The sequence below is a fragment of the Apis mellifera genome, linkage group LG7 (assembly GCF_003254395.2).
Source record: "Apis mellifera strain DH4 linkage group LG7, Amel_HAv3.1, whole genome shotgun sequence".
Classification (NCBI taxonomy): domain Eukaryota; kingdom Metazoa; phylum Arthropoda; class Insecta; order Hymenoptera; family Apidae; genus Apis; species Apis mellifera.
In genome coordinates, this window is record NC_037644.1 from 13,548,057 (window position 1) to 13,570,733 (window position 22,677).

The 22,677-nt window shown below is 38.3% G+C and overlaps 1 protein-coding gene and 1 long non-coding RNA gene across 9 annotated transcripts in view; both read left to right on the plus strand.

The window, feature by feature from the left end:
- Positions 1 to 68: 68 nt before the first annotated feature.
- On the plus strand, positions 69 to 2,056 carry LOC102655232. Of its 2 annotated transcripts, XR_001703775.2 has the most exons (4): positions 69 to 184; positions 268 to 894; positions 1,051 to 1,393; positions 1,756 to 2,056. It is a non-coding gene; the product is annotated as an uncharacterized LOC102655232 (long non-coding RNA). The 2 variants fall into 2 exon arrangements; XR_001703774.2 differs by having other exon boundaries at positions 94 to 894.
- A 1,182-nt stretch (positions 2,057 to 3,238) lies between these two features.
- LOC551804 (transcriptional regulator ERG homolog) overlaps positions 3,239 to 22,677 on the plus strand; it is a 65,467-nt gene continuing 46,028 nt past the window's right edge. For 2 of the 7 annotated variants that reach the window (XM_006569433.3, XM_006569435.3), the window contains exons 1-2: positions 8,896 to 9,949; positions 11,772 to 12,067. In XM_006569433.3, coding sequence (XP_006569496.1) covers positions 9,888 to 9,949; positions 11,772 to 12,067 — 358 coding nt within the window. In that variant the 5' untranslated portion in view covers positions 8,896 to 9,887. Of the gene's footprint in view, positions 3,299 to 4,053; positions 4,539 to 4,636; positions 4,911 to 5,001; positions 6,354 to 8,894; positions 9,950 to 11,771; positions 12,068 to 22,677 lie in introns of those variants that run through there. The other 5 variants (XM_016913203.2, XM_016913202.2, XM_006569436.3 and 2 more) reach the window with 5 other exon arrangements.

Here is a 22,677-nt window from a genome sequence, read left to right on the forward strand (position 1 = left end):
TCATTTAACGATTCATGATAATAAAAAGATCGTGATAAAAGAACAAAGGACAATGCATAAGAGGAACAATTTTTGTGAAAAGATGTAATTATACATTCTCATTTACATTCTTAAAAAATATTAATATCATTAGTGAATAATCTCGTTCTTCGATCTATTCTATAGGAATAAAATGAGTTTTCAGGTAAATCCTATCAAAACGTTTAATAGATTGGCTTAACCAATCAAAAGTCAAACCACTTTGTTCTTCTTCCCGATCAATTTCAGATTGATTTAACTAAAAAACTTAGAATGGATTCTAACCGGTGACTCAGTGGATCGATTAGAGTGTGAATCGTGATCGAAACCATGATTCGAGCATATGGTCCTAACCCATAAACTCGAACCCACCGATGGCAGCTTGTCTGCGAGCATAGACGAGCGATCATATCAGGTCGTTAACTGATATTAATAGCAGGGCGCGGTGAACTCCCTTTGTCTGTCACATTCTCTCTTGTTCTCTTTCTCTCTTTTGGACGGGCACTGTCCCACCTAAGGGACCCTTTGCCCTAATTGTAACAAATTAAATCACACGATATCGACAATTCCCTCGGGTGAAATCTGCGCGCGGCCGAAACGTGCCTCGATTATATACGCCTTTTCAACGCTCTGATCTATCCTCGTCGAACTATTGTTTCCAATTAAAGGGTTGTATATTCAGTTACAGATATCATATTCATGGTTGTTCCCGATTAGAATAAAATGGAGAGATGCCATTGTTTAAATCTCGTGATTCTTTTATTGGACTTTTTGTTTCAATAACATATAACCTAAATTTGTAATAATGTAAATTACGATAAAAGTTGTAGAGATTAAACTTCTCGATTAAGACTTAGTATTCGAATATTTTGATTGGTTGGTATAATTTTTTAATTTTACATTAAAACTTACTATTTTTGATCGATGCAAGTCTTAAAACGATTTAAACTTTTAAAATTTAATTTGTAAATATTTGTATGTATAACAATGACGAAACTTGGTGATTTTTTGCAATTTTTTTCTTTTTTCCAGATTTTTTAGCGGGAATGGAGAATTTTTTGCGAAACTAAGAGAAATCTTTCTCCGGAATGTCGAGGTGGATTTATAAGCATGCGAATAAACTCTTTTTAATATGCAGCACTAACCTGTTGAATGCATTGTGTTCGTGACAAGCAGTGATTACATTTGTTCTCCCGAGTTAGATACATTTTTTATCATTTCAACGATCGTGTTACCGATGATAACCGCGTTAACCGCTGCTCGGTATCGTTGTAGATCAAGGTTGTTTTAATATATTACTTTCTGGTCTCGCGGTTAACTCGAATGAAAACGGACCAAAAGAACAATGAGCAGGGAAACCAGGAAATTTTTTACGGTAACTAATTCCCGTCATAAAAATTCCTTTCATATCTGGATAAAAATATTCAAGCAATCGTTACTTCTGTTCAATATTTCTTATGAAACCAGCAAAAATTAACCATCTTAAATAAAAAATAAATTTATGTTTCCAACTTTGAATATGAAAATATAAAAATTGACTTTAAAAATATTATCAATAATATTGATAATTTATTATTTTTTACTTTAAAAATATCATCAATAATATTGATAATTTATTATTTTCTCCTATACAAACAAGAATTAATGAGGATATAAAGATATAAGAATATAAGAATATTCTTATAAATTCAAAAGGAAATAAATCACTAACAATGTTTCAACATATTTTTTTTTCAGTGACAAACAAAACTTTCCCTTTCCAATTCTTCAAAGTTCTTCGATTCTTCAACAATCCTTTATTCTCTTCCCTTAATAAGAATCTATTTATCAAACAATAAAAAAAAAAAAGAAAAGGGAGAGGAAGAGAAAGGAAAAGGAGAGGTAATGAAAAAGCTGCAAGTACAAGGACTTGGATATCTGTTGTGTAAGAGAAAAGGGAAGAAAGACGAGGGAAAACTAAAAAGTATGGTAACGGAGACGACTTTTGATATTTCCTGGCGTTACCATTAGCCAAGCACGGGCCTCGAGCAGGCGAGGGTGGTTCGGTGGATGCGGGGAAAGCCTCAGGAAGCTCTAACTCACGGGCAAAGGGGCAACCCACACCGTTCACCCGAGCCAGCCCCTGCCATTAACATTAACCGAGCACATACAGGGTGTTTGCAATGGCATTATCGATCGGCCCGGTGAAAAAAGACCAGCGAATCGAGCACTTTGTACGATACGTGCAGGAAACGCCTAGTTTACATTCACGAAACCCGGCTAAATGCCGATAGACTCGTTTTCGGCCTCTATCCACTATATTCGGCCCGTTCGTGATTACCGACAACAATACGGATCATCCTGATTCAGAGAGGGAAAGAGAGAGAGGCAGGAAAACATTTTCAACCAGCACCGATTATTCTCAAGCGGATCTGGCTGATAGAGGAAGACTCTATTTTGAGTATTTGAGAAATTCCAATTTATTATTATTAATATTATTAATATTCCAAGGAAAATTATTATATATGGTTTGGTCAACTTTATTTTTGCCCATGATGAAGAAGAAGAAATAAGAAAAATACTTCCATTTTTGGAATATTTGATAGAATGATTTGATTATTCTTCAGATCTGGCTGCAAGAGAAAGACTTTATTTTAAGTATTTGGGAAATTCCATTGCAAGGAAAGTTATTATATAGTTTGGTCAAGTTTATGAAGAAGAAATGGGAAAAATACTTTTACTACTACATTTTTGGAATATTTGATAGAATGATTTGATTATTCTCCAGATCTGATTACAGATTACAGAAGAGGAAGACTCTATTTTGAGTATTTGGTCAATTATATGGTCAAATTTATGCTCATGATGAAGAAGAAATGGGAAAAATATTTCCATTTTTGGAATATTTGATAGAATGATTTGATTATTCTCCAGATTTAGCTGCAAGAGGAAGACTCTATTTTAAGTATTTGGGAAATTCCATTGCAAGGAAAGTTATTATATAGTTTGGTCAAGTTTATGAAGAAGAAATGGGAAAAATACTTTTACTACTACATTTTTGGAATATTTGATAGAATGATTTGATTATTCTCCAGATCTGGCTGCAAGAGGAAGACTCTATTTTGAATATTTGGGAAATTCCATTGCAAGGAAAATTATTATATAGTTTGGTCAACTTTATTTTTGCCCATGATGAAGAAGAAGAAATGGGAAAAATACTTCCATTTTTAGAATATTTGATAGAATGATTTTTAAAAGGAATTGATCAGATTAATTGATGCAATTAATTTAATCATACAAGGTGAGTATTATTCATTACTAATAATACCATACTTTATAAATAATAATAATCCTGTGTATACACGAATGAAGAAAAGTGTTTCACGAATTCTATCAATTTTCCTAACATTCAATTTATTTCCGGCGCCATACGTATTCTCTCTAATCTCGTTTTTCCTTTCTTCCGCCCGAAATAAAGGGAAAAGAAGTTCTCTCTCTTTCTCTCTCCCCGTTCAACTATCACTTTGTGAATAATCGATTAAAGCGATCAACGTTAAGGACCGGTCTCGGGTCAACTAGCTCTCCCCCGATGGTTCCGACGATCCATCCCCCTCGGCCAGTTCGTTTCCGGTGGAAATCACGAGCCATGTCTACCCATGGCTCGTCGTTCATGCGTGAAGCCTTCGATCGTCGAGCAAGGAACAGTGTCAATCGTGCGAGAAACATCGAACCTTTTGTATCCCGATCAGAGAGTGCGTTTCCATGTCTGAACCACGGTGGATCCGTGCTACTTCCGGCCGCGACGATCGTCAATCGCTTCCACGCAGATGATACAATCACACTCCTCGCCCTCCTCTTAATTGCGGACCATTCGAGAGCTGGAAAGCGAGATGGAACATAAGGAGAGGAAAGTTAGAGAGCAACGAAGAGGATTAAAAAATCCAATCCTTTTTTTTTTCAAAAAGAGAATAGACAAATCATTATATAATTAAATTTGGAATCTTTAATTTTGTAATATTGAGAATACTTTGTAATATTGATCTTTTTATTTTTCAGAAATCCAATCCACGCTGACGTCACGAAAAGTTGTACGTAAAATCTGATAAACTTGTGAATAACTGGAAACAATGGAAGCTGTGGATATCTGGATCCTGCGTGGTAGTAATATGATCTGGAAAACGAGAGGCCGAGTATCAATGACACGCGAATCCACCGCGATCAGAACGGTTAACGAATATGACGATAACGATATATCGTTATCAACGATACATATATATAGCTAGCACCCTTTGAAAACCGTGCCCTGGTCACGTGTCCGATCTGTCGCGCCCCCAGCGTTGTTACTGCGGATCAGATAATTTTCGTACAAGCACAGATACCCGTTGGGCGGGCTGGAACGCACGCGTTATGACCTTGCATAAAGATCGCAAGATAATATTGATATATTAATCAAATCTAGATGTCCTGGGAATGTTATTAACTGGTCGAAGGACTGGTGCCATTTATTTTTGGCCATACCATTATTTTTGGCGATAACGTAGGTGGGAAAGATATTCGTTCCCATATTACTTTTAAATGTTGAGACCAAGTTTGGTAAATGAGAGAAGAAGTAAACGTTTCTTTTCATGTTTATTTTCAGGGGGAGGAGAGGAAAGAATAAGGATAAGGTGGTTTCCAACAGAGAGACATTTCGTTGGAATTATTGGATTATTTTAAAGTCCCATTATGGCACAATTGAAAGCTCCAATCGTTCCCATCATCTTGAATCTATGCCAAAGTCCCGTGACCAAACTTGCGATACACGCCAAACTTTTATGTTTCGTATGCAACAATTTTCTTTCACTGTTAATCCCTCCAGGAAGTTAAGAAGATTCCAATTGATATTTAATTAGAATTCAATTATAGTGAAATTGGTAATTCGATAAATTATTGAAATATATATATATGATATTAAATGTAAAATAAAATATAGAATGAAATATTATTCAATTTTTCTTTTTTCAGAAATCACTATAAAGCATTCAACATCCAGTGTGTTCTTTGGTCTTTTTTTTTTTCCACATTCATCACATTATTAACTACGGATCGTGATTATGAAAGTCCGGTTTCAAGCATTTCTTACCATTCCTGTTTTGCGTTTGAAAACCTTCATCGTTTTCATATTATATTGCATATTAAACTTATCAAGGCAGAATACACATGGTCAATAACACGGCCCCGTACCATAATATTAAAATTAATTATTTTCCTCTGGAATATTGTTAACTTTTTTGCACAATCATACCTTAATACCGTGTAATATCGTCTCGAAGATCAATCTTCAATCATTGCTAATCGTGCTTCCCTTGTTTTTTAGGTTTCACAACGGACTTAACGAAATTTTCAAATAATTATTGATCCAAACGACGAACTCTCGTGGAATAGAAGCAGGAATAAAAGCAAAAAGGAAGAAAAAGAAAGAGAAGAAGAAAAACGCAACAGCTTCAAAGACATTTCTGGAAATTCTCTCTCCACCCATCCTCCTACTAAGAGATCTTTCACCCCGACGAGTGCGTTAAATCCGACGAAACCAAAAAGAAGGGGGCAGGGGAAGGATACACGCGAAAACGATGGAAAAAGTGAAATCGAGCCCCAAGATAATAACACGTAGGAATTATATTGGAGAGACAAAGACGAAGGAAAACCTGGGTCGGACAAGAACCGACAGACAGAGAGAGAGAGAGGAGAGAGAGGAGAGGGAGTGACAGGCAGGAAGGGAGAGGAAAGATCCACCCTGGTGGATGATCCCGCCTCTAAGGAGCCGCTCCATGCCCGGCACGAGGGGGTTAGCAACCAACCCTCCTACCTCCTCCACCGCCATCTCCACCCTCTCTCTCTCGGCGTCCCGGCGCAGGCTCCGATACACAGCCAATCGTCGGACCGCGACTGATAACGACGCTGCCAAATGTGCGTCCGTCGCATCGCGGCCGAGTTCGCCACGGTGGTCCACGCGTTCCTCGCAGCCTCGTATTACGTACTCCGGGGCTGTGATCCGCTCGTGCAGCCGGCGATCGGCCATCGAGGCGCCGGTTCCACCTGTCCTGGGGGATCTGGCGAGACCCTTCGTTTCCTTCCGTCTGTCATTTCTGGATTTTAATTCTTGGTGTTTCTTCTTGGTTTTTTATTCACGAGTTTTGGCAAGGACGAGGTTTGAGAATATATGTATGTTATGTCGGTTGAATCGTATCGCGTGGTTTAAATAAATTCGTTGGAAGTGAGAAGGTGAAGGTTCGGGCTGATAAGTTAAAGGGACGTGGGTGCGAATCTGGATCTGATAAGTGCTCGGATAAGATTATACGCAGGACCCCGCATTGACGGTGAGTTTTGGAGTTTTGGATGGTTAAGATAAAAGAAAAAGTTTTTCCAGATATTTTTTTTTTGAGAGATATTGGGGATTTTGATGAATCCCTGAAGATTTAACTTGTTTGCGGTTAAAGACCAATGGTAATATTCTGGTAAATAATAATGTCATAAACAAAAGTTTAAATATTATGTTTCCAAGAAGAATTTTAATAGCTTAGAAAGTTAATGAAACGTTTTATTTCTTTTGTTTTATAATTAAACTATGATTATAGAAGAATGATAAATAATACGATAAACAAGAATTTCTATTCAACTAGTATAATTAAAATAAAAAATCTTAATAGTATAAAAGTCGATGATTTTATTATAATGGACCTAAAAATTCAACTTTCTTTTGCTTGTGCTGTTAAATTATATTAACTTATATGGACACAAATTCCTGTTTCTTGTTATAATATTATTAAAGAAGAAAAAAGAAAAAGAAAAGGAAAGGAAAGGAAAACAAATTTAAATGGACGAATACGATAGACGACATATTATAAATCCAACTTTTTTAACGATACAATCTTCTATTCCGTGAATTAATGAGTTTTTAATAAAAATAACTGCAAGATAGATACATCAATTATTACATTACACGTAAGTATAAAAATAGTTAATAAGATTTATACAAAACACTCTATCTTTATAACCATAAAAACAAGTTAGGATGTAACACCGTTTTCCCACTATCTCTGAAAAATAACCACGATAATTTAGAGGCGTACGTAGAGTAGTGAAACTATCCGAACATTCATCGCCTCGTGGCCGAATTTCCGATAACCGGCGAATAAAAATCGACACGGTTATTATTCCGGTTTCTTTCTCACGGTTTTTCCTTTTTTTCCTTTTTTTTTCTTTTTTTCTTTTTTTCAGCGGTTTATGATATATACACACACCGTGCGCACCCTTATGAAACACCGGCCTCACCTGTCCCCACGCATGTTTCGCGTATTAACCGGTCCTGCATGTATCTTCAACGCTAAATTACCGCCCGCAATTTTTCCTGCCATCTCTTTTATTGCCTCGCATTCTGCGTCGTTGTTGTTCATTTTTTTAACGCCTCGTAAATTTTACATACCGTGCTTTTGCTCCTTTCTTTCTCTCTCTCTCTCTCTCGCTCTCGCTCTCTATCTATCTCTCTCGCTCTCGCTCTCGCTCGCTCGCTCGCCCTTTTCAATTAATATCGCAATTGAAATTCCATTTCGTCTTTCGATTCGATTATTATTTATTCGTTCACTCCTAATGTTTTCTTTCTTTCATGTTTGAGAGAGAGAGAGAGAGAGAGATTTAAAATGTACTTGAATCTTCGATGTTTTTGTTTTTCTTTTTTCTCTGTTTTTCCGCGAGACTGTTACTCATCGCCTTATATCGTCCGCCTCTATTTTTGTCGTTAAGAGACTCCTCTTTTTTAGAGGAAGAGCGCCTCGTTCAGGTAATATCCATGTTTTGCTCGCCGTCTTCTTTTTCTTTTTCCTTTTTTGTGCTTCGATGAACTTTGTCGTGTATTAAGCACGGGATCGTGATCATGGAAGTCGTTCCAGTTTTTTATCGATCTACTGGTATCTCTTCTTGCCTTGCATTTGAAAAACTTCATTGCTCCTTGAGCTTCGTGTTTTGCATATTTGAATGAAGAAGAATATCGGGATACGAATCGATGTATCTAAGGTATATTTAATATTAATAAAATTTAAGAATTAATTTAAAATGATTTTTCTCTGTATATACGTATTATTAATCGAGGAAAATTTTTATCGTAATTTTGTAACGGATTTAGATGAAAACATTATATTTAACAATTCAGGAAGAATTAAATAAAATTGTGTCATGCTATATTTTTTTTTTTTCATTTTTTTACTCTATAATAATCTACGAACGAAGAAAAATTATCTAAGGTTTATTTCATTCATAAAAGTGTTCAAAATTCTATTATTTCTTTTCGAAAGAAATCCACTAAAATAAATCTATCCAAATAAATGCGAATAAATTATCATTCAAGTTTCACTAGAAAATTCACTCTATATAAATATCGTTAAAATTTTAATATTCTTATTTTTTTCTTCTTCTTCTAAAATGAATTTAGATTTTAACAATAATGAGTCATAACGTATGAATCTTCAGTTATCGTAAACAAGTAATTATCATGCAATTGCCTCTTTATTATTAGAGAAGACAAGAAGAATATTTCAAAATGAAAATAGAGGATCAACATCGTCGTAAGAATAATATAATATAACCATGCTACGCGAGAAACTTCTTTCAACGCAGAATCAAATCTCAATATCGGAATCTTGACGGAATCGACGGTAAAATCGACGAGAAAATACAACAAGGTAAACGCATGTATCGTTTTCTTCCTCTTTCGTATATTGGAAGTACGCGCGGCCGCGTCGTCCGCGACACAGTGCATTTAAATAGTGTGTGTAGGTACATGCGAGAGAGAGTTTAGACGAGGTAGGCAGAGGGGTTTCCGGCGAGCGTTAACAGAGTAACAGAGTGATGTAATGAGGCCCGGAAGCAGGCAATTTGCTGGCCGCGGCGGCCGCAGTTGCGCGAGACAACCTGCCCGGAGTACCTTCTTCTTGATATCAGGTCCAGCCTCTTCACCAGCCGATATCCGACGAATTCTGTGCGACGACCAGAAGATCAGCCCAAACCGCGCACGCGCTGTACCTATCGTTATCCCGCCAATCCGACTCTTCTCGAAATCTTCGATCGATCGATCCATTGTTTGTATCGATGCCTCAGTGAAATTTTGCGTTGTTGGGAAAAAAAAAATGGCGCGCGTGTCGCGCGTCTCGTGTCAAGTTTCTTTCGTTGGAACGTACAAAGTGCACGCACAAGGTAGAGGTTAAAGGAAGAAATTAGTGTAATGCCTATGGAAAAGATGGAGAGATTGTGAGAAGATAATGGTTAGAAGCCATTGATGAATACGAGGAGAATACACGTATGTATGCGCAATATTTATGGATTTCGAAAAGAGTATCGATTCGTCGAGTCAATCGGAATAAGAGAATTTCTGTTTACGGATCCTTATTCGGAGGATTGAGTTTCAATGTCGTTAGCTTACTGGGCTTACTGTATCCCTATATCGGAATATTAATGGATTTTGTTGGATCGATGTAAAAACAATTTCGCGAATTCAATATAGAAGGATAATATCGAGTACAGGAAGATCGTACGAATCGTGGTGGGCATCAATTATCTACTATTCAGGACTAGCTGAACGGGACGCGGAAACCGTATACTTGCGAACCGCCGGAGGTGCACCGTGATTATGTGACAGTTTTGTGAACGTGATTAAATTGACCTCGATACATAGTGGACATCCGCGCAGTGCGTTCAGTTCCGAAGTGTTTTCGCTGCTTTTCAGTGAATTTACCGTTTTCGACATATCTATAAAAAGAACTATGGTTCGTGCCAAACCTGATTAAATCTCCAAGAAATCTTCATTCGTTAGAAGAAGAAATATTTATATTTTTTTTTCTGTTTTATCGAGAAAACGATCGATGGTCAGCGTGTACGGCGTGCAGCTTGCGTTTTATCGTGGACATCGTCGTAACGACACCAGGTAAACTTTTTTTCCTCTGGTTTCCTGTTAATCGAATAATTTACGAACGAGATTTCGATAAATCGAGAAAGACAAATTTAATTTTGGGGGCAGGGAAGGGGAATAACTTTTAAACTCGTAAACTCGTTATTCGTTTTTTTCTTTCTTTTTTTTTTTTTTTTTTACTTTTCGTTCGATTAATTAGGAATAAAAGGAAGGAAAGATTATAGAGTTCGTGACGATAACACGATGCAAATGTCATCGTGCTATCACTTTCGGAATTCCGATGTAAGATGATAAGTTGGAAGCCTCCTCGATAAAATGTAGATCGGTCTATAGATGCCTCGCAATACCCGTCTGCTCCTCTCTAAATTACGACTAGATCGATTACGAGTTCCCGCTCGTTACGTGCACGTAATCTACCTCCAGTTAGCTGTTGTTATTCCTTCTGCCATTAGATTTTGAAATTTTTCCGAAGACTACGAAATTCATTTGTATTCGTAACGTAGATCGTATTTTTTTTTTTTTTGATTTTAAAAATTTGTATCGAGTTTTATTTTAAGATTCTGAAAAATATTACGATGAAAAAATTATTGTTATTGTATTATTGTTCGAAACGTATCATAAAAAAAAAATTGTATCCTTCTTAATGGATTAGGATTACGTTGATTGATTAATTGATGGAGATATTGTTTATGTTCGAAACGTCAGTGTCACGATTCGAGAGATAATCCGTAATGGATAGATGATGGATAATAGGATTTAGGTAACGATCTGTACAATCAATTAACAGACACCTTTCTCCTTGTGTGAATTATCAACAATGAGTCATGATAATTCTCGCACAATCGAGAACGGAAAGATCATCATTAGCCGAAGAACGTGTTCCTTCGATTCGATTAATAATAAATCGAAGAGAGAGAGAGAGAGAGAGAGAGAGAGAGAAAAGAGGTTATATATTTTTTACGTTGGGAAAAATAAAATTTTTTTACGACGATCTTTTCGTTCGTAAGAGAAGTAAAACTTTCCTGCACACTTGGTATTTATTCGATTTAATTCGATCGTGACTTTACCGGATGCTTCGAGCGTCCTTTTAATGATCCTTAACGACGCTGCCTACTATAATACTCGAGTACTGTAAAGAGTTGTAGCAGAGTTCGTAACAGCGTTAACACTTGTTTGTTGTCCGTTCTGGATTCCGTTTCTTTCCTTTCGCGATACACCGACAAATTAGACGAGTTTACACGAGTTATAAAGGAGATGTATCCCAGAGGTGGGCAAAATTTTTAATGGTTTAAAAATAAAGTTACTCGAACGAGTTGCTCGAATAATTTATTATTCGAGGTATAACCTCGAATAATCGTACCGTCAAACGATCGAGGTTATACGAAGAGTGGATCGAGTGTAATAGCTACAAATAATAATGTTATTCAAGCATTTTAAACGCAAAATTACTCGATTAATTAGTCGAGGTATAACTTTATTCTTAACGAGTTACTATTTTCAACGAGTATTAGCGCTTCTATTTTGACGTAATGGCAACGAAGGTTAGTTTTTTTCTTTTTTCATTTGTCTTATCCTTATTTTCACGCTTCTTCAAAATCATCTTATTCTTTTTAGGATTTATCAATTCGCCACTTGTTTTTCGTACAAGTGCAAAAATAAACAATCGCAAATCGTGCGCTTAACCTAAGCTAACCTAACATAACCTCGAACGATCGTGTTAACAAAGCATCGATGAGTTCGATAGGTGAACGAGACAAGGTGCAAGGTTACAAGTTTAAAGACTTTTCATTCGCGAATCGTGCGGAATCGATTAAAAGCAGTGCTGTTGACTTTTCAGGGGCTCTTTGGTGATGTACGACAGCGCTAGCTGTTCGTACGCAGGTGCGCTCGAATTAAAAGGAGCCTCCGGAGCCGGAGCCGCGGCCGCGGCAGCAGGAGTAACCGCGGCCGGCGTCAAACAGGAGAATTGGCCGTATCGCGGCCTCACCTGCGGTAGCACATTCCAGAGGCTCAAAGAGAGCGTCGACAAGGCGAAACAAGCGCTCGCCGACCGCGGTGGATACCTTTCTGGTGCTTTCTCGCCGCCGCCACGTGCCAATCCATCCGCCATTTCGCCGACCGCCTCCATCACCGGTCAGTGATAATAAAGATTAAAACTGTGCATTTGTGCTTCTTGCTTTGTAATTAGTATGCCGCTGCTTGTGCTTGGAGGGGAAGAATGTGAAAGAAGGAATATGAAAAAGCTATACAGGTGGAATGTGATATATTTTTTAACTTGTAAACGGTAATTGAAATAGGTTATTTTATAATGCAATATAGTTGAATATCTTTAATTGGAACTTTACGATAAAAACTTGGTAAATTTTGAGTAAATTAAAGAATGGAAAGTATCATTTATGCGTATCATATTCTTTCTACATTGGTTTTATGTTCTTTATAAATCCAAGTTTCTTTTTTATGAAGAAGAAATGAATCTTTATGAAACTTTACAATAAAAATTAGTAAATTTTGTATAAATTAAAGAATCATTTCTTTATCTCATATTCTTTCTATATAGCTTTTATAAATCCAGGTGTCTTTTTTAAGAAATGAATTTTCATGAAACTTTATAATAAAAATTAGTAAATTTTGTGTAAATTAAAGAATCACTTCTTCATATCATATTCTTTCTATATAGCTTTTATAAATCCAGGTGTCTTTTTTAAGAAATGAATCTTTATGAAACTTTACAAAAAAATTAGTAAATTTTGTCTAAATTAAAGAATCACTTTTTCATATCATATTCTTTCTATATAGTTTTTATGTTCTTTATAAAGGGTTTCTTTTTTAAGAAATGAATCTTTATGAAATTTTACAATAAAAACTAGTAAATATTTGTGTAAATTAAAGAATAGAAAATATCACTCGTGCAGATCACATTCTTTCCACATAGTTCTTACATGTTCTTTATATAAATCCAAGTTTCTTGTCACCACAATTGACAATAAGATATTATAAAACAAATTACAATAGATTTATCGCGATTTTTCGTCTTCTATACAAGATCCTAGAGTTGATAAATATCACTCTGATCAGATTTCTTTTTTCAAAATAAAAATATATAATCTTACGTTGTCACGCGATTCGCTGTTTTGTGCCAATATACTCGTTAAAGTTACGACGAGGAGAAAAAAAAAAATTTGAAAGTAAAATGCAAGGAAAATCGTTGGAAGCTTAACTTTTTTTCTTTGTTCTTCGTTGCCACAAGCCTTCGCGTAATCGAGTTGCGCGTGCTTTTCCACGGTTATTTGCGTGACCTACGATTAACATAGGAAACATCCTATGAGCTATAATACAGTTTACCGGCACGATGTGACCGAAGTTGGTCAATAGGTTGGCCGCAAGTTTTACGATAAAAAAATATTACATCTATCTTAGAATCTCAGATACCATTTCCATTTATCCTAAACTTATTTTAACTTATTCACACGTAATGATAAAAATTCAGGAAACAATCGAACAAGATCAGATAAAGTCGATATACATAAGTATGACTAACACTGGAAAAAAAAGAGCACGATGCAAAATGAGTGCACGTGATTGCTGGGAACCAGTCACCGGCCAGGGTAATTAAATCGACTTACGCTCGGATTTTCTCATGAATTTCTCATGATTCCAAAATCATAGGATCTAATCGAACTCGTCAATCTTGACGTTTCTCTCCTCGCGATTAATTAACATCTGCCTAACGCAAAAATCTACAATATGCCTCTCGTTTCGATAATTTCGACGAACAATTAATTCTCAAAAATTTCTCTTCTCTAATATTCCACAAAGCCCCCCCCCCCTCTTCTTCCTTTTTCCACGAATCACGGTCGAACACCTTGCCGCCGCAAAGTGCAGCAAAACGGTAATAAAAAAGGGAGGGGAGGGGAGGGGTCCGCTAATAAATAAACAAAAAGAGGAAAATCTCCGGGTTGATAATTTGTCAGCGGAGTGGCGGCCACGATACCGGCGGCCTCACTGTTGCTCTTCGTTGTCGCCGATTTCCGATTGTTTTTTTAAAGCGCCGGTCGCCGAGGACATTAATTACCCGGCCAGTGTAAATCACGTTATCTGCCGCCCACGCCTCCCGTCCGCCAGAAAACTGAGGGGGGCAGAGCGAGAGAGAGAGAGCGAGAGAGAGAAAGAGAGGAGTGGGGAGGCGAGCGAGGAGGAGAGGGGAGAGAGGAGGAGGGGGAGGTGCATTGCACGAGGGTTGCAACCGCTGCCAACTGAGCAAAACGGTCGTCGACTGCCTGCCTGCTTGCCTTCTCTCTCTCTCTCTCTCGCTCGCTCGCTCGCTCCACGGCCACACCAATATCCTGCTCTCTCCTCGGAAATTTATCGGCCGCCCGCTTCAAAACTTCACGCGCCAGATTTTTTTTCCATCTTTCCGCGCGGTGTGGACGTGTTTCCAAGGAAATGGGCGATAGTTCTGGCCGAATAATAATTTGTTACGCGGTTTTTTTTTTCTTTCTTTATTGGATAAACGGGTTCTCGCAAGAAGTTGCCTTTGCAATATACGAACAAATGTAACGCGATGAATCTTTGTTTTGTGAGTCTTGCTTCTTCTCATGTGATGATAAAATAGAAATTCTTGTGTCTATAAATCAGGATTATCAGAGAGTTTAATTTTTTTCACAGAGAGAGAAGAAGCTTTATTTATACCGCTCGAGAGAATTTCCAAGATTGATGATACTCGAATCTGTATCTGTGTCGATCGAAAGCATGCCTGGATAATCGTCGGCTTTTCGTGGGAATCGGGCGAAAAATTCGAAATTCACGGATAGGCACATCTCGTGTGGTCGGTCCTCTCGTGCAAGATGGTGGGTCGATGATGGCGGCGTAGTCGCGAAAATGTGGATGACAAGGGAGGAGGAGCGGTTAGGGGTTAGCCGGGAACGTATCCATGACGACCGACCGCCCGCCCCACGAATCGCCACCCTCGGAGATCCCGGATGCACCCCTCGACAACCCAGCATCCCTCCTCTCTCTCTCCCTCTCTCCCTCTAACCATCGCAATTTTCTCTTGTTAGTTTCTAGTTCTGAATCCCTCTATCTGCCCTTCGTTATCTTTCCTTTCCCTCCCCCCCTTTCCTTAACCGTACTACCCTCTCGTCGAGTTCCATCCCCCATCCTTTCTCTCCAACTTCTCCATCCCTCATCTTTTTCCCAAACCTCACTTCCAAAGACACCGCCACTCGTGTCTTTTCCTTTTTCTAACCCCCCCTTTTTCTCCTCTCGAAATCTCCGTTTCGAAATTCTTCCACTCGAATTCTCCATCCCTTAGACTCGTACGATGCCTCGGTTGCTTAGATTTTAAGCGTGAACCTTTTCGGATGTATATATATATGTATATGTATAACATAGGAAAGTGTATGTAAGTGTGTGTGTACCTGGCCATAACTCTGCTCGGAGTTTCGCCGCTCCTCTGACAAAAGGAGAAATCCCTCGGTGAAAATGTAGCTCTCTCTCTCTCTCTCTCTCTCTCTCTCTCTCTCTCTCTCTCTCTCTCTCTCTCTCTCTCTCTCTCTCTCTCTCTCTCTCTCTCTGCGTGCGTGCGTGCGTGCGTGCGTGCGTGCGTGCGTGCGTGCGTGCGTGTGTGTGTGTGTGTGTGTGTGTGTGTGTGTGTGTGTGTGTGTGTGTGTGTGTGTGTGTGTGTGTGTGTTTCTCTCTCTCTCTCCTCTCTCTCTCTCTCTCTCTCTCTGTCTGTCTGTCTCTCTGTCTCTGTCGCTGTCTCTTCGCGAAAATTTACCGGCTTTTTTACGGCGAGCAGAGAAGAAGAAAGGGATGAGAAGGAAATTTTCGATTTGGAAATTTTTGGTGGAATTTGTACAAAACTTGGAACGATCGTATCTCGAGTTAACGAATCGAAGCGGAAAGGAATCGTCGCGGTTGCTAATAATCGTTAGAGAAAAAATTATGTTTCGTTGGACATTGGGGGGGGGGGGAATTTTAAGGGTTTTACGAGTGGATGGATCGAGGTGGGAAGTGAGAAGTTAAATGTGAATTATTGGCGAGGTATCGGGTCGAGTTTTTCTAAATGTTTTAATCGGAGGTGGAATCGGTTCGGCGCGGGATCGGTCCATTAAATGTCGGATATTGTGTCAGCGTGTGGCCGGTGAGGGCGGTGCATGTATTTAATGTACGAGCCGGTCGAGCACCATCCCGCCTTGTTTGCCCTGGTAATTGATGTTTGACAAAATGAGGTGACGCGCATGCCGACAACGTGTTGTTTGCTACGGGCCGTGGCAGTAGTACAGAACACCCTTTTAAACCTTTTCACGGGACTCGCTCGCGCCGCCCTCCATCGCGCACGTTACAATTACGTTAACTTTTACGTTAACTTTTAATTCCATCCATTTTAATTGATTAAAATTAATTTCAAAATCGAAATTTGAAATTATTTCAACGGAATTTCGAATTTTCTCCGATCAAATTGTTAGATTATTTTTTCAAGATGGAGAAATATATATTCTGCCAGGAAGAAATTTTTCAAAATTTCATGAAAATTATTATGTTGTTATTAAGAGATATAGAGAAAAGTAGAAGAAATTCCATTCTGCCAAAAATAAAAATATATCACTCTCGTATTATTATTCTTCCCCTTGTACAGATAATAATGCGATAAAAAAAGGATTATTAAATATTGGAGAAGTATGGAAGAAGTCTAAAAAAGTTTCTCAAAATTCCACGAAATGAAAATAGAAGCATATCACGATTTTTTTTTTGCCCCCACGTATAACAAAAAAAAGAGAGCAATTAAAGCGGAGAAAAATAGAAGAAATTCTATTCTGACAAAAATAAAAGTATATCACTCTCTTCGTATTATTATTCTCCATGTATAGATGATAACCTGATAAAAAAAGGACAAATATTGGAGAGATATGGAAGAAAAAAGTTCTTCAAAATTCCACGAAACGAAAATAGAAGCATATCACTTTCTTTATTATCCCTCACGTATAATAAAAAGAAGAGAGCAATTAATGCCGGAGAAAAATAGAAGAAATTCTGTCAAAAGAAATTCCTGAAAATTCGACGAAACGAAAGTGGAAAAAGAAACGTATCGCTCTATATTTTTCTGCTCGCGTTATTATCCCCCCCTTCTCTCCTCTCCCCTGACGACAAAAAGAGGACGAGCGTTGGGTGAGACGGCGGAGGCATTAGGGCAATTAAAGCGGAGAAAAGTATCGGGCTTGACACTTTCGGTGTACGACACCCTCGGCCGGAAAACGCCTACGCTCGACGCGGTGGCGAGGGTAACGTTACCTCTCTCTCTCGTCTGTCTAATTGCACGGAATGGGCCACCTCACGAGGCAAACGGCGCGGCATAAAAGAGCGCCCTTTCCATCAATTTCGCGGGCAGAGCAGCCGTGGGTGGAGAATGACAGGATGCAGGATGCGCTGCTCGCATTGTACGCGAGTGAAAAAGTGGAACAGCTCCATCCCCTCCCCCTCTCGATCACGACCGATAAAATTCCCCTTGCTTTTTCGAAAATTTTTTTACTCGTCGATATTCACCGAGAAGAAAGAAACCACTTGGCAGTGGTTGAAAGAGTTATATTAAATTCGATGAAATTTCCCTTTTCCGAAAATTTTTTATTCATGGATATTCACTGAAAAGAAAGAAACCACTTGGCTGTGATGGAAGAGTTATAATTCGAGTTAAAATTTCTTTTACTTTTCCAAAAATTTTTTATTCGATATTCACCGAAAAGAAAGACTTGGCAGTGGTGGAAGAATTATAATTCGTAATTCGTTCAAAATTCGATAAAATTCCCTTTACTTTTCCAAAAAATTTTTACTCGTCGATATTCACCGAAAAGAGACCATTTGGCAGTGGTTGAAAGAGTTATAATTCGAGTTAAAATTTCTTTTACTTTTCCAAAAATTTTTTATTCGATATTACGAAAAGAAAGACTTGGCAGTAATGGAACAGTTATAATTCGTAATTCGTTCAAAATTCGATAAAATTCCTCTTACTTTTCCAAAAATTTTTTACGCATATTCATCGAAAAGAAAAAGAAAGACTTGGCAGTGGTGGAAGAGTTATAATTTGTAATTCGTTCAAAATTATTCTCATTCATTAATGTTACGTTAGGAAGCTGGAATTATTTTCGAAACTACGTATTAAAACTTAACTACGTATTAAATAGAAAAATTTTTACATCGATACAAGAAACCACTTGGCAGTGGTGGAAGAGTTATATAATTCGTAATTCGTTCAAAATTATTTTTATTCATTATTAGAATTATTATTTATTCATTATTCATTTTATTGGGATATTATTTATTGATTAAGTTAGGAAGCTGGAATTATTTTTGAAACTAATTTAACTACGTATTAAATAATAGAAAAATTTTTATATCTCATCGATACATTAGTGGAAATTCTCTATAAATTCTATACTTAATCCTTCGAGATTTAAAAAGATATTTATATATATATATATATATATATATATTTTACGATATTTTATTTTATTTTATATATATATTTTACGACGATAAAAAAATAGAGCACCAGAGGTAGAAAACAAAAATAGTTTCACGAATCTCCTTCGACTCGAAAAATTAAATTATTACTCGATCATTCGAGCGAAAAAAATAGGAAGAAACAGGTTAATATCTCCTAATATAACATATAATAAAGTCGAAGATAAAAGATACACGATTAATCATTCGTGGATACAAGATTCATCTTTGGGTTAGGGAGGATCACGGTGGCCAAGGCGCGTTGATAATTGCCGGTATCGGTTAACCCTGGGGGCGGAGGGGTGGTTACGGGGTCTCGAGCAGCCCTCGCCGCCGGCCCGTAGTACCTCGAGGCAAGACCCCCTTACCCCCCTCCTCCCCTCCTCCCCTCCTCCCCCTCCGCCGATCCCTTTTGCCCTTCATCCTTCGCGCGCCCCTTCGCTTCCGGCACCGGCAACTGCGACCGGTTCCCACCCTCCTTCCCACCACCTACCCTCGAGGGGTGACTAAGGTTCAGCGGCAATCGTAACTGTCTTGCTCTCTAAAAAATGGAACGAATACATTAAAGAAATTCGGGGAGAAATTCTATCCCTTTTCCCAACAATCTTCTTTCTTTCCATCTCTTTTACTCTCTTCTCTAGAATTTTTTCCTTCCGAACGTTTCGAATCTCTCGAATCCCTCGTTGAAACAAGTATACTCTTTCGAAAAAATATACTATAGAAATAATAATAAATAATAAAAATAATAAAAAATAATAAATAATAAAAATAGTAATAAAAAATAATATAAAAATAAATAACATATTTCGTATGGAAGGTTGGTTGGAAGGAGGAGAGGAAGGGGGGAGAAGGGAGGATTCGAGTTTCTGTTTCCAGGATCGAAGGGTGTCTTTCTGTTCTCGGTACGGCTCATTGCAGGCCCCGTGACTAATCATGATAGTTCCGGGCGGGAACGGCGGGGACACACGACTCTCGGTTCCGTTTCCGGCGCGTGCTGCCGCCGCCGTCGCCTCTCCTGCCCGCCCCCCTGCGGCTCCGAACGCCGCACCCTCCAGCGCAATTATTGCGCTTTGCAACAAAGAGCGCGACGCGGGATCGAAGAAGGGCCGCCGCTGCCCTTTATCTTCCTGCTACATCTTCCTCCTCCCGCCGCTTCTTTATTCGCCCGTCATCGGGCCTATCCTTCCCCCCCCTTCTTTTTCCTCTTCTTGCTCCGTTTTTCCAAACGTTTCTCCTCCCAATTTTTCCTACGCCTTTTCTTTAAATCCGAGGAAGAAAGGAGAAATCGAATCGTTATTTGTTCCCATCTTTCTCTTTCCTTTCCAAGTTTTCTGAACAATCTTCTTTTTTCCTTATTCTTGTGGAATTTTTCGTTCTGAAATTATTTTTCAAGACGAAAAAAAAAATAAAAACTTTTACTCGGAAGTATTTGTACAATCTTGTAGTATTGTTGAAAAGATCGATAATAAAAAAAAAATTGTTGAAAAATTTGTGTATATAGTAAGTATGTAGTAAAGCGGTACTTTCGATCGACACGCGACCGAATGGGTCAGCATCGACCGAATTTCCTCGAATCATATATCTCTGTAACGTTTCCACGATGTAAGGGGGATTTTACACGTGGCCATATAACTTTGCCGCTTATGCAACGATCGTACGTGGCGCAGTCAGTTTTGCCCGACCCTGCGAATCATTATTCATCCTCGCGCGACCTATGGCCCGCTCCGCTCGACGTCGTGAAATAACCTCGTTAAGCCGCTAACTCGCCACCACCAGCGACGAGACGGGCTGGAAAAAAAAGTGGTGTTTAAGGATTGGACGCGAGAGAGTGGGGGGGGAGAGGACGGCGCGAAGAAAGGAGAGCCGAGCAGTCCACGTGACTCGACTATTTTTTGGACGTTCTTTTAATCTCTCTCTTTTATTTATCGATGTTTTATTCTTCCTGCTATATTTCTTTTTTTCCACGTAGAAAAGTTGCGAAGAAAAGTTTAGTCAAGGAAAGAGGTGAAATAATTCTCTATATCGGAATATAAGCGATCTACAAGGAATCTCTTTAAAAATTATCGAATATTGTATTTTATATTACGTAGAAAATTATCGTTGGAAAATTCGTTTCAACGTTTTCCAACGTGAGTAAGTAAACCGAGATGATAAGATTTTTGTCAACGCGAGCGATTGATTATCTCGTTTTGATAAAATGGAAGAGAGTCGTTAGCGATGATCGGTTAGGAAGGGAAATTAAATTTAGTTTACGGGAATGTTTTAGCGTGCCGGCATTTCTCTCCAAGTAGTTAGGATCAATACCAAGACCGACGGCCAGTGACGACTAGCTGTCCCTAAATTTGGAGGATCTTCTGACAGATGGCACTGTCTTCCGAAATCATCCTTTATTTTAGTCGTCTCACACCACGACAGATGTCTCGATATTCGCCTGTGAATCTATAAGACCAACCGTATTGCTGCATCGTATACCATGCGATCAAACAAAACATTAACCACTATTCTTTCGAACATCTTTAAATTCAAAAATCGATCACCAAAATGAACACTTTCAAAATTATTTCGCAACGATATTAAATCCAATAAGATTAAACGTGAAAATTCTAATTTTCGAAACGTATTCGTAATATTTAAGTAACTCGCAATCTCCGTTAATCTTCGTTAAAACGAATTAAAGAAATTAATACGATTTTATCGCCACTAGCGTTGCCTTTGACTTGAAAGGATTGTTAAGGGATCGTTTCTGTAGAATATACAACATATGTGTGACACGTCGATTTTCATTAAGAAACCAAGTATTATATACATATATATAAATAACCATAATCATTCGATGTTAAATGCTAAGAGACACGATCTCTTTGTGCCTACAGTAATGGCTGCTCCATACCACGTTCCTTAGCTCCTTCTTTTCTGAAAAACTCTTAAACAAAAGGAAAGATGAGGGTTGATCTGTTGCTCACGCTGCGTTGCACGCGGACAATATTGACTGGGAGCGAGAGGAAGGCCGAAAAAGGGGCTGCTTGCCTCCCTTTTTTTTTTTTTTCCTTTCCTTTTCGCTCACTCCCCCGCTCGCTCCTTCATCGACGGAACATTAAGCACACACGATAACGCATGATTAACTGGCTAATGACTTTCCATCCCCTTCTGCCTCGCCACTTTTCCTCGGGGTGCCGCTTTCGCAGAATCATCGCCGACGGGGGCGGTGGATCGTGCCCTTCCTTCTTTCTCCTCGATAAACGACACACGTTCCTAATCGCTTTGAATAATTTGTCTATCATAGATATTTGTCCATTAGACACCATTGACCTTTTCGATAATAATCTTTACTCACGGAAATCCGAGTTGAATTTAAATTTGTTGAAACAAGAGAGATTTTCAAAATTAATATTATTATTTACAATTTAGATTTCAATTTTTATTCGATCTTACGAGATTGATAGAAATTACAAAGCACAGTTGAAACGGTTCCACGATGAAGGAAAGGGCGAGCGGTGGAAAGAAAACGAACCCTTCTTTTCTCTCTCTCTCTCTTTCGAGTATTCCCCACCCCCTCTCCCCCTTGTGGAGGGTTTTGCTTTCGTTGTTTTCGCGCGGTGCTCGCGAAAATGGGCCGGAATTAACGCGTGATCGAGGCCACGAAGACTCTCCACGCGTTGCAACTCTGCGGACTCCTCGGAGATCGGCGCACGGGCGAGCGATTAATTTCTCGTGTTGGGGTGCAACTAATTATCCTTGCGTTTTATTAACCCCCCGGTACAGCCCACTTCGACACGAATATTGTTTACGCTCGACGAGGAGAAGGCGATAAAATTTGCATCGAGACGAAAATCATTTTTTTTTCTTTCCGTTCCAAATTTGTTAAAGAAAAGAATAATCGTTTCGATCGTGTAACGAGTATATTGTTGAAATTTATAATTCTCAAACGTGAAACGAAATATATAGGCGGATAACTGATCGATAATTGGTCGCGCATATATTTGTTTTCGATAATTCAGAAATATTCCGTAAATTTATTAGAAGAATTTTATTACAACGTTTCGATATATATTTTTTTTTGTAAATTAAGCCTAAAATCGAGTTGATTAAATTATCTTAAAAATTCAGAAAGGATTGGATTATATGAAAAGTAGAAACTTTCTACTGATAATTATGGATTAATTTTAACCTATCTCATAATCCATCTCATTTGGTTGGCAATTCTTTTTACATTCTTCAACTCTTTCAATATTTTTCTATACATATTT